This window comes from Mastacembelus armatus, chromosome 24 (assembly GCF_900324485.2).
Source record: "Mastacembelus armatus chromosome 24, fMasArm1.2, whole genome shotgun sequence".
Classification (NCBI taxonomy): Eukaryota; Metazoa; Chordata; class Actinopteri; order Synbranchiformes; family Mastacembelidae; genus Mastacembelus; species Mastacembelus armatus.
In genome coordinates, this window is record NC_046656.1 from 20,336,839 (window position 1) to 20,349,498 (window position 12,660).

At 42.2% G+C, this 12,660-nt stretch overlaps 1 protein-coding gene across 2 annotated transcripts in view; it reads right to left on the reverse strand.

Annotated features, from left to right (window-relative positions):
* The window catches only part of galnt14 (UDP-N-acetyl-alpha-D-galactosamine:polypeptide N-acetylgalactosaminyltransferase 14 (GalNAc-T14)), a 116,532-nt gene that overhangs the window by 83,163 nt on the left and 20,709 nt on the right, over positions 1 to 12,660 (reverse strand). For both annotated transcript variants that reach the window (XM_026319011.1, XM_026319010.2), the window contains exon 2: positions 10,182 to 10,351. In XM_026319011.1, the coding sequence (XP_026174796.1) occupies positions 10,182 to 10,351 (170 nt within the window). The remainder of the gene's footprint in view (positions 1 to 10,181; positions 10,352 to 12,660) is intronic.

Below are 12,660 nucleotides of genomic sequence, written 5' to 3' on the forward strand. Positions count from 1 at the left end.
ATACTTCCACGTTTATATCCTACAGAAATCAAATATTACCTCACAGGACAGTTAATCAATAAAATGTAATATAAACTGAATTTATGATATTGATTATTTGTATCAGTGTTTCTTTATCTCTGTCTTACCATCTCCTTTTCTATCCACCCATAACTTCTGGGTTTTAAAATCCTATCACACACACACCTGCAGGGATCAGTCAGTATTGACTGTTCTCTGGCTTCAGCCCAAATTTACATATTGCCTGAAGCAGAGAGAAAGAAGATGGAGGACTGAGGAAAAGAGGGACAGGAGACGGTGGAGGAGGAAGCTAAGAAGGAAAGAGAGAAAAAGCAGCAGGAAAAGAGAGTGAGGGGGAGAGGATGGAGGAGGAGCGAGGGAGGAGAGGGGGAGGCTGGCTGAGACTGTCAGGGCGTGAAGAGAATCAGAGTAACACACACACACACACACACACACACACACACACACACACACACACACACACACACACACACAGTGCATGTAACATGAAATCCTTCTAGTGAGGGGTGGTGGTGACAGGATGGTTGACAGGCACTTACACCAGCCAATCAATGGAGACAGATCAATATGTAACTGGACTGATCAATGACGTCCACAACATCAGTGACATACACTCACGCGTGTGCACTGCCTGTTTCACAGCCACAGCTAAAGCCACATGGAGGCAGGAAGTACATGCATTTCACATTAAAGTGTCACAATAATAATGATCATCTTTCAGAGCAGGTGTGTCCGACCCTGGTCCTCGAGGCCCGCTGCCCTGCTTGTTTTCCACCTATACCTGCTCTACCCACTGATGATTACCTGGATCAGGTGTGTTCAGCCAATCAGAAGGTGGAAGATACCAATTTAATTTGTCTTCCACCCTCATCTGAGATGGTATCTTCCAGGTTCACATTGGCTGGACACACCTGATCCAGGTAACCAGCAGTGGGTAGAGCAGGTATAGGTGGAAAACGAGCAGGACCTTCAAGGACCCTGGGCTGGACAGCCCTGCTCTAAAACATGATATTTATGAGTTACACTGGTTCATGTTAGAAAACAGCGAGTACATTTATTGAGGGCTGGTTCCTGGTTTAGAAACATCCATCCATCATCTGTACCCCCTTATTCCTAACCAGGGTCCCAGGGATCTGCTGGAGCCTATCCCAGCTCTCTTTGGGTGAAATCCAGGGGTCCACCCTGGACAGGTCACCAGCTGGTTTAGAAACATTCAATCTGAATTTGATAAATGGAAAAGGAGCATTGAAGCTGTTCAACAGGACAGTTTTGTTTGTTACCTGTTTACTGACTGTAACAACTGTAGGTCTTTATATATTGAGCCATATAATAGTTTATATTTCCTTATCAAGGAAACGTCTCAGATTTATTGTGAAATTCATTTTGTCACCTATTGGAATTTACTGCTGTAGAAAATATGTAAGATGTTAGAAATATTATGATCCGTATGTTGTTTTGTTACTTCTCCTGCGATTCCACTTTTCCTCAGTGTCTGTTTCTGCTGAGAGACATAAAACATCACACAACACAATAAACCCAGCGGTGTAAAGCACAGCAGCTGTGGGTTAAAGCGTTTCAGGCTCAACTGTTTCTTTAAGTTTCACTTTCCATGCCTGGAATATACGAGGGCTTAAAACTCTGTCTTTAATCTGCCTCCTCTTCCTCTCCAACTCGCTTTCACGACTGAAGTGGATTTAAGAGGTGAAATCAATGAGACATCAGAGCTTCGCTCAGATCTTCAGCCTATTTCAAGGAGCAGCAGAGTAATTCCCTGTAATTCTCTGCAGAAATATAAAAGAAAATGAAACTGAAGAACGCCACTGCAGAGAGGATGAAAAAGAGGACAGGATCCCAAAGCATGGAGGCAAAACAGAAGCCAAACAAATCTAATCAGGTATCAGAGCAGATACAGTTGTAACGCCGTCTGCTCGCTGATTGTTTCGACACGCCGTCGTCTCAGAGACAGAGCAGAACAGTTCGCTGAGGCACCAGCTACAGTAAAGCCGCTTAGCATCACTGTCACTCCGCGGCGTTGCAGAGCACCGGGGTGCTTCAGAGCTCAGGTTCCACATCAGCAGATTACCCACAATACACCGAGGGGATTTCCTTGCCACACACAGAGTTTTCTGCCGAGGTTTGAGATGTTTGCAAGCGGCGACAGGAGTCATCATGTGCTTTGCCACAGACAAACTGCATGGAACAGCTTATTGATCCAGAGAACTGTATGATCAAAGCTCTTTAATCAATAATCTGGGGCTGGTATTTATTCTCATTAAACCAGTCAGATTTCTGATGTAGAAAGATTCCTAGTCAGTAAATTTATTTTCAAATTGATTTCAATAAATGCTTAAATAAAAAAAACATATTCATGTAATAATCACTGACGGTGCCAAAGGTCACAGTTTTTACTTTAAATGTCACTTTCAGTGGACACAGCAGTGGTTGGTGGGAGTGAAGACATACGGTTGATATTAGTTGCTACCTCTCACTGGTTTTCTGCTCCTGGCACAGAAAGATGTTGTCTCTATTCTTAATCCCACCTACAAAGCTCTGATCCTCACTAGTCTTTCCCAACATAGACACAGTGAGCACTCACAACCTGACCAGGCAAAAACAAAAAAGCTCTCTGCGTCTACTGATCATCTAACCACTGCAAGGAGGTGAACAAACTAAAGCAGCCACAGTTGAAGTGTCTGGAGGTCAAATATCTGTCGTCATATTCCAGAATCTAAACCTCCTTTGTGTTTCCTCTATCTGCTTCTGATACTGACGGACCAGGAGCTGGGACCAGGAGCTGGGACCAGGAGCTTGACGTGGGGAAACAAAAATCACTCAGTGCCAGGATGTCTGTGATCTGAGAGCGTCTGTGTGGGAGGCACCAAAGCTAATACAGCGATTAATGTTTAGCTGCATGTTGTGATTCATGGCAACATGACTAAGTGACTGAGTGTGAGAGGACGCTGACGCCAGTGTGATCACACACACACACACACACACACACACACACACACACACACACACACACACGGACAGCGTTACTGAATGACTTCCTGATCTAGTTAGTGATCTAGTGTTGACGGCCCACTGAGCCACACTGCACTGACACAATTAGTAACCAGCTCAGTGGACAGTTGTTTCTTCTCCTGCAGCGTCGGTCGCTGATGCCTCCATTTTGGAGCCTTGACAACAAATCACTGAAGCTTTATCACATCTCCCGCCCTGGCAAAACAAAGAAAATGACAAATGTGTGCAGGGTGGTGTGTTGTTCAGTTCCGCTTCAGAGCTGGGAGAGAATGATGATTTTACAGCCCTCTAATGTTACTGCTCGCTGAATCACAGACTGTTGCTTTAGTTTCCTTGACTTTTATTATTATTTTATAATTGATTGTTGGAACAGTTTTGTTGCTGTCACATTATTGTCCTTTATTCAAAGAGTCCTTTAAAATCATGTTTCCTTGCTAAACCCTCTGGTATCTGGCTGTGTGACAGTTTTCGTTCTGTCTGCAGAGGTTTAGAGACATCGAACCTCAGCAAAAGTACAAAACACTCCCCGTGTTTCCCCGCGTCACGTGCAGGAAGAGCTTGTAGCTGATGGAAGCTGGAATCTGAACCTCATGCAAATATGTTAACGGAGTTTAAAAGAAAGTTTTGGATTATTCTGAGTATTAAAGTCTGTGTCAGGACAGACATTCTTGCATTCAGCTCACAGAGACCAGCTACAACACAGCTACCTAAAGCCTCATTGGTTTCATTTCTTTGCATCATTATCATCATTTAATCATTTTTTTTGACTACGTTTACTTCTGTCAAGTTCATGTAAACAGCCAACAAACACTGGTGACTGACTGGAGTCAACAATCCAAAGTGTTTTAACTCTATTTTGTCCCATAAGGGTATGAAACAGTAGATATATGCAGATAAACAGCAGACGAGAAGATGCTGCAGGACTTTAAAGACTTGAATACAAACTGAACTGTTCTTTGTTAAACAGCTGTGAACAAACTGCTGCTTTTCAGCAGAATATTCCTCTAAAATGTGCAAAATACAAACTTGGGATGTATATTTTGAATTCAGTGACAGAAACTCTTGTTTTTTTTAAATCAGTGCACCATCACTAATGATCCATGAACCTGTTCTACTCTGCACTGTATCAAACTGTTCTGTCACTATCTTATAGTACACAACATCTTCTCCTCTCCCGTCTGTCTTGCATTGCAATAATTTTCCTTACGCAGCCGTCGTTGCCATATCAACCCGTTGTGTCGTACTGTAGAACATGTTTCCTCTCTGTACTGTATCAGCCCATTGTCTTCATGCTTGGATCTAAATCCCTGCGGTGGAGCGGCTGTTGGGCTTATAGACTGTGTGTCGGAGAGCAGACGGAGGGAGGTTCCCCTGTTCACTGAGATAATAGCTGAGCACTGGAGTGGAGTGGTTCACACACACACACACACACACACACACCCTCACACACACACACACACACACACCCTCTCAAGCTCTGCATGTGGCAATTATTTCTCCTCTCAGCAGCTTGTGGCATCTCCTCCCCTCCTCCTCCTCCTCCACCTCTCCCTCTCTCCTTTTCCTAATCTCCTCTTGACTTGTCCTCGTCCTCACCCTCTCTTTTTCTTACTCCTCTTTTCTATCTCCCCATCACTCCCTGTGCCGTCTGTAGCTCTCCTCTCATCTCCTTCTCCCCCCTTCCTTCCAAACACAGTAACAACCGGGACAATCTGCCTCTGCTAACACACTGTTTTGAAAGAAGAAGCTCTCCACATCTCTCAGCTGCCGTTTCCCATACAAAATGCAGTGATTCAGCAACACACACACACACACACACACACACGCACACACACACACACACACACACACACGCACACACACACGCACTACAACCAAATGCCTGGGTGAGCATTCAATCTGAAAAACTGTGGCAAAGACAGCCAGGAAGGGGGAGCTGTATAAAAACATGTCAACCATAGATTTCTGGGGGGACACACTGGAACAGGCAGTTTGTCTTCACTACTTTCTTTTGACTTTGTAGGCGACTGACAAAGAGGTAGAAGGTACCACTTTTTAAAGACCTAATATCTACTTAACAACACAACAATAATGTTGCAGCTCACGAAAAAAAATATCCAGCAAATGTTTGACTTTGTGGCTTTGGTGAACATCTGTGGGCGCCTTTAACAAAACAGCTCAGAAACATCATCTACATACTTGTAAGTTGCTGGAATTCATGTTTGTGCTACCACTGCATCTTAAAAATGCTAATGGAGGGGAATGTAAAGTGAACTACGATTGTTTGATTGTATAACTTTATGTGCAACAAGGCAAATAGATGATTTAGCTGAGATGATGTTATTGGATATTAGAAGGGACTAAAGTGAAACAATACTTTAGTAACAACAAACAGACAAATATCACTTTCATTCATTTATACTTGGAACCACGACTCAGAAACCAAAACTCCAGAGTCCCGAGTCCCTAAAATGTTTATGTTCAGGCAGTTAAAAAAAGGCACAAAGGTTTGATGACGTTTAACGAGGAACCGTTTGAATCGTTTCAATTATTAAACTATCGAAGAAATCGACATGTATTAAACAATATTTAAGATATACATGTAAGATCTGACTCACTTAGATATCCCATCCAGACTAAAATTTGCTTCCCTCCCCACAAAGAAGGTTATTACCATGTAAAATGTGCACAGAATATTAAAGCAGAAACTGCCCCTGCACTGCATTCATCCCTGTGAAAGCCATCCGGTCCCTGGTTATGAGTCTTGCTGGATTTCCAGCTCTCTTCCAGCCTGCAGGCTGTATGGAGTCCAACCAAGCAGCTTCAGGTCAGAAGCTTGCGCCTCTAATCTTTAGGTTATTGTTGGCCCACTGGGAAAATAACAGACCTGGAGCCTCTTCTCCAAACCTGCTGTGCTTTCTCTACTGGAGCTTCCCTTTAGAGCAGTAATCTGCCAGATCCTCCTGTGTCTTTAGATTTGGATTTTAAGGCTCATTGCTGAGGTGAGTGTGCACTACATTACCCAGAGTTCAACTGTCAATCATAAATGTCTCTCCTAGGATTTTCCAGTGAATTTCTCTACATAATGTTTTTTGTTTTGCAGCACTAAGCAACTAAAGGAAAAGGAAATGTTCTGGTTTATACAAAAGGTCTTATCGGTCTTACAACCAAGCAGAAGAAACCTGACCTGGTAAAGATCAAATCCTTAGACTGGGACAGGTTAGAATAACAAACACAAGTTAGTCATTTATGGTATAAATTAATTTAAATTTTAAAATAATACTGAAAATATCTTGGTAATGTCTAGAATTAATTTTTGTAAAAAGATCATTATAATAATTGGGTCATTAGGAACTCTTAAACAATAACCAATACCTGTTAACTAATAGCAGTAATAATAATCTCGATATTGCATTGTTATGGTGATGGCAAGAGCCATTTTCTAAGAGATTTGGGGAAATCTGCCATTTAGATTAAATGGAATTATATTTAAAAGCTACTTTGCAAAAGAAAATGTGAAGATACAAAAGCAAATGTGGCACAAACTGAGGCAAAAGCACATACTGGAGCAGATTATTCAATATGAATATGCATGTGAGGGGAATTAGAGCGGCTGCAAGAAAAATAAGTCACTGGACATGGTTTTGAAATCAGTCTGTCTGAGCAGTGACAGAACAGATACCAGGGAACATCCCGACTGTCACTCCATCGAAAGAGACTGGAAAACAACTCCAGCTGAAAATTCACTTCATGTTTAACCAAAACACAGGTGCATTTTTAATTTGTGTCATTTATGTCTGTATGTGTTTTGACACTATTCTTTTACATCTTAGGACAAAATTACAGGAAAACACTGAAAACCTCACATGTTAAATATAAAAGAGCTTTTCATACAAAACTTCTTCTTCTTCCTCAACAAAAAGTACTGTTTTGGTATCAGTACCAGTGGAGCTGCACTGGCACAGAGGTGACAGCCAGTCTGAGCATCAACATGACATTACATCTGTGTTTATTTGAATGAAATCTCAGTCACAGAGTTTTGCAGCATTGGCTGGAAATCTACCTGCTCTTATCGAAGGGAACGATAAACACTCGACCGCCACACTGTCATTTCCTGCTTATCAAATCTCCTCCAACCAGTTCTCTGACAATTACTTTCTCTCCGTTTTTTCAGCTCTTTCTACAAATTCCTGTCACACCACCTTGAATTTCCACCAATGCTCCTGTTGGGGAACAGAGCCAAAGTGTAGGAAGCACCTCAGTGAGCCTGCACCACAAGAGAAGGTGTTTCTAAGAATAAAAACCTCAGTTTGGCTTCAGTCAGACAGAGTGCAGGGTAATATCATTTTCCTTGCCAAGCATTTCTGAGATCTGAGATCTCCAGCTACATGGTAAACGAGTTAACAGATAATCACATAACAGCAAACCCACCTTTCATCGCTGTGCTGTATGAGATAAATGAGCAGTATCAGCCCCCCACCTCCCTGCTAACAGATTAATGTGTAAGTACATCCCTAGTCCTACCCCCCATCACACACACACACACACACACACACACACACACACACACACACACACACACACACACTTCTCAGCTGCCTTTGTCAGCTCATCAGTGAATTTTCCTTCTCTGGAAACACAGCAGATGATCCAGGCAATCGACACAACACGCATTTACGCATATTAGTGTACACATGTGGACGCACTTGTGCGCACACACAGTTTGATGCATGCACAGTGTCAGAAACAGCAGACAAGCGATGATTGAGTCAGACATCACATATCCCATTATCTGCAGGATACGTCTTCAGACCACCATACACATCCACGCTCAGATTGATGTACGTGCCAGTGATGCTAACAGATTTTATCTTCCTACATGAGTTGTGGAGCTACAACCCACTGTGCTCACCACCACCAGCAACTGCAGCAGCAGCAGCAGCAGCAGCGGCAGCTTTCCAGGACTTAATCATGTTCACCGTATCTGCCAGAACGAGCAGCCACCCAATTAACGCCCACATGCAGCGTCCTATTAGAGAGCTGGGTCACCACGAGCTGCCTGGTCACCTTTAATCACACAGTGAACGCTGGCTGAAAGTCACGCCGTCACAACAGGAAAATGGATCTTCCACCTGCATTTGTTCAACATTAATCTACTGTGGCTGCTTCTGTAGCTCCAGAAAAAATAGAAAACAAAAGCGCCAGACGTGGACAAGCTCGTTTACACATTGGAAGAAATGTGCAGGTCATTAAATAGGTCACAAAATAACGACAGTGTCCCCTCTGAACAAAACACCAGCACCTAGAAATGTAGGACATCAGCCTCTTCAAAGAACCAGGATGACACTAATCTGCTGTCAACAAATCCCATGAAGAACCAAGAACCAAGAGCATGTCCATCTTTTTTTTTTTTTTTAATACTTTCTCATCTCTCTGACCGTCTGTGGTTCTCAGCCCCAAACTGCCGGTTCCCGCTGAACATCAAATCTTTAAAAACAGCTCATTTGTACAAACAGTACATTTGTTAGGGCCATTTTTAAGTGGCAGGTAATAAAAATTCACATTTGCTGCTCTACAGTGGGTATTTATGGCTGCAGAATAGTGCATGTGGGACTACTATGGCTTTGCGCATGTTAATGAAGGAACATATCACCCAGTGCAACTGTGTGACTCATTCATGTGTTTTTAATAGTTTTTGGACAACAATGAAGCTGTGGGGCACAGGAATCAGATTTTAGGCTTTAGCTGCACTTGTAATGCTTGTTAGTTGGATCATTTCTGTCAGTTATTGCAAACTAAGTCCAGTGACAAATTTTATGGAAGTTCAATTCTACACAGGATCTCAAACTTTCAAAACATATCAGAGATGTGAGGCTGAAATTTAGGGGCGACACGTATTAACTGATGCAACACACAGCAGCAGCATTTCCATCCGATGTAAAAACAAAATGCCTTAGGCGTGAATATTCCACCCAGAGGAGGCATAAACCTGATGATATTGAGTTTTAATAGCAGATGCAGAAATATATATGTGGTATAGAACAAGACAATGTCGAAAATGGTTTCCAGTGTCCAGAAATGACAAATAAAAAGAGAGTAAACTCATTCAGTGGCCATCCCTGTTAAATCATCCATCAGGGGCAAAACTGGAAACATTCTGATAAAAAAGTCAAAGCAGCTGTTTATACAATATTTGGACATGTCAACGTGTGAATGTGAATGTGCCGTAAATATTATAATTAAGTGCAATAAGAGATCAAAGTACATGGAGAAAAATGTCTTGATAGCTGAGCATCGTAGATTCATTCGTTTCCACGAATAGTGTGTGTGTGTGTGTGTGTGATCTCAGCCCAGCTACACTGGACCTCTGCATGCTTTCAAAAGTGCCTGGAAGTTTTTATCTGCTGAAATGTGTAAGGCGGCGGCTGCTGTCAAAGCGGCGAGCCCCTTATCTTCCTGCTGAGCGTATTTGCAACAGACGAGGACGGCGCTGCACTAAGAGGATTTCTATTTTGGTGTTTAATTTAATTTCTTAGCGGACAGACAGATTGTAATTTGCTGGTTTCTCTATGAAAATGTGTTTGGTTCCATAATCTAAATTTGTTTTAGCACAGATAGGGGATTAATTACAAGCTCAGAGAGCTGCTTCTGAGTTACTGTTTGATTCTCTCTCTTTGGGCGTGTGTGTGTGTGTGTGTGTGTGTGTGTGTGTACCTATAATACTGAGAACTGATCTGTAGGACCGTGTGTGTATTGTGGTGTGTTTGTTTATGCCTGCAGGCTGCTACAGTTTGGGCTTGTGTGTGCACTGATAAGCTTTATTTCTATGCAGTAACTCCTGACAGATCCATACATCACACTGTACTGTGTGTGTACTGTGTGTGTACTCTGTGTGTGTGTGTGTGTGTGTGTGTGTGTGTGTGTGTAATGAATAGATTTGTCCAGAGGTTGAGTGTTGTCTCGGGTCGTACAGATAAAGCTTGCCACACAGGTTTCATATTTTCTCAAACATTTTAATTTTCTCACGTGCTGCATGTGTAGAATCAGATATTACTGAGTGCACATGTTGTGTCATCTGTTTCTGTGTGTGTGTGCGGTCTTCCTCTGTGTGTGTGTGTGTGTGTGTGTGTGTGTACCTGTAGTGTCGCGTGTCTCTCAGGGCTCGGTTGCTGGGGATGCGTTCACTCTCCCTCTGGTTGAAGGCGTACAGGGTGTACGGGTCGTCGCCGGGTTTCCAGCGCCGAGCGTTCAGGTAACCTCTCTCATCAAACCCCTCCAGCATGTCCTCCCACTCCGCATCCGACATCTGTCAACCAGCCATCAGCCTTTAGTCTCATCATATTTAGCTTCACATTGCACATTCACACTCAACTTACAGGAATACAATAATAGGAACACGAGACGTCTTTGTGGTGTTTGGTATGTTTCCCTAATTAAGCTAATCGATTAATTGACTAGTTGATTACTGACCAGTACAGTCAATAAAAAAAAACCCTGGAAAGATCCTGGTACCTCAGTTACACATCAGTGTCAAAGCCTGTGTGTCAAACATCAGGAAATAATGAGCTGAATGTGAGATTCGGCCCAAACTGTCCCACTGTGAGCTGTGGGTGTTGTGTGTGCTCAGCTCAGTAAGGTGTGTGAAAGCATCAGGAGAGCTTTTAAAGGTCATTTTACATAAAGAAGATTCACAGAGGGTTTTAACTTTCAGCTCTTTGAAGTTTAACAAGATGGATGGTGGCCTTCACTTTCCTTTCATCTTCTTTGTTCTTGTGACTAAATGCTGCACTTTGTCTCAGCAGCTTCTGTTGCACTGACTTGTGTTTTGCTCGAGGCTCTACATGTTTTCAGGTCACAATCCTTTTATTTTCCAATCACAGAAATCTGAGCTAAACACGCATATATAGGTAAAGAGTTTGTGTTTACGAACAGAACAGGTGTAAACAAGACCTCAGCAGCATTAGACAACATTCAAACACACCAATTTATTTCACACTCAGCTTTTAAATTCTCTGATTTAGTTTTATTTGGATTATAGATTGTATCTGTACAGAATCTGGGCTTGCTCTGTTTATGTTTTGGCTTTTGTTGACAGTGTTGTTGTGAGAACCTGCTAAGCATCGATTCAAACACAATAATCTGTTGAGACTGAATATGCAAATTAGCTGGAACTCATTCTAATGCTGTGGTTCAATTTCATTTTAATCAATTGAATCCACCTTATACAGCTGGTTCTGTTGTAGTCTGAGCATTCTCACCCCTGTAGCTTCACTCATACTTAAGAAACTACTTCCAGTTGTCATGATCAGCTTTTGAATGGCTCCTAAGATTCACACAGCTCTCAGTCCAGTTGTTCTGCAGAGACAGTCACGCTCACAACATCCTGAATAAACATCACATGAGGTGGGTGTGGAGCTCTAACATGAAGTTCTTCACATCAAGACAACCACTGGCCTCAGCTCATTGCTGTTACATATGAAAAACAGAGACAGAAAAACCTGCTTGAGGTTTTCTTACTTATCACTAAACGGTAATGAAGGTGCATTCAATTCATTCCGGCATCTGAGAATTGACAGCTGACAGCTGAACTGTGCTGCTTTCGTGGTTTTTAATGTTGAAAAATCAGCCCCAAAGGCAAGTAATGAGCACACGTGGAAAAGAATACTAAGAGTTTGGCTGCTTGTTGCATTTAAAAAGGTTATTTTTCCAGGAACTCACTCTCAGACGTCAGACTGTCCTTGAACACATCAATAAGGGATGTTTTCAAAAGAACTGCAGCAACACACAACAAAAACCTGTCTTTGACAGTAACTGTGAAGGTAACTGAATTTCTGAGGTCTGAGCAGTTTTAATTCTCTGCAGCAGTGAAGACATGAAAATCAATGTTGCTGCCTAAAAGGTAGAAAATGAACCTTGTTTTTGCACCATAGACACCAACGCAAAACATGCAAGTAGTAGTTAATAAGATAATACATGCAAAAAGCAGCTACATGGCCTTTTTAATATGTTAATCAAACACCAGGTTCTCCTTCATGTCTTTCTGTGCACGCACCAAAAAGATTGTGTTTCCTGTGTCACACAAAAGAAACAACCAACTCTGCAAAAACTCCAACTTCTCCAGGAAAATACAAATGTTATAAAATAAGATATAAAATGTTAATGTAGCGCATAAATTCTGTTGAGCTCCAAACAGCTGGTGGTGAGAAAACACACGGTGGGAAAGACTACAGCAGTTGGAGAGTGTGTGTAGTTTAAAGGGAGTGTATATCATTTATAGACAGTACACACTGTGTGTGTTTGCAGTGTGGTCATTTATGAGCGAGTGTGTGTTTGCAGGTATAGTGTGAGAAGTACGACAGAGAGGAAGTCCAGTGTGTGTTCCAGTGTAATGCATAATAGAGGAGGAAGAAGAGGTTTTGTTTTGAGTCTGAGAGAAATAAAAAAATGTTCATTATCATTCTCTCTCTCTCTCTCTCTCTCTCTCGCCCCCTTATAAAAAAAAAAAAAAAATACACAGGAGCTCCACAGCAAAAAACCCCGGAGGCCATATTTCTTCCCAACAACCACACACACTGGCATGTAGTGGAAATGAATGAATGTACATAAACACACACG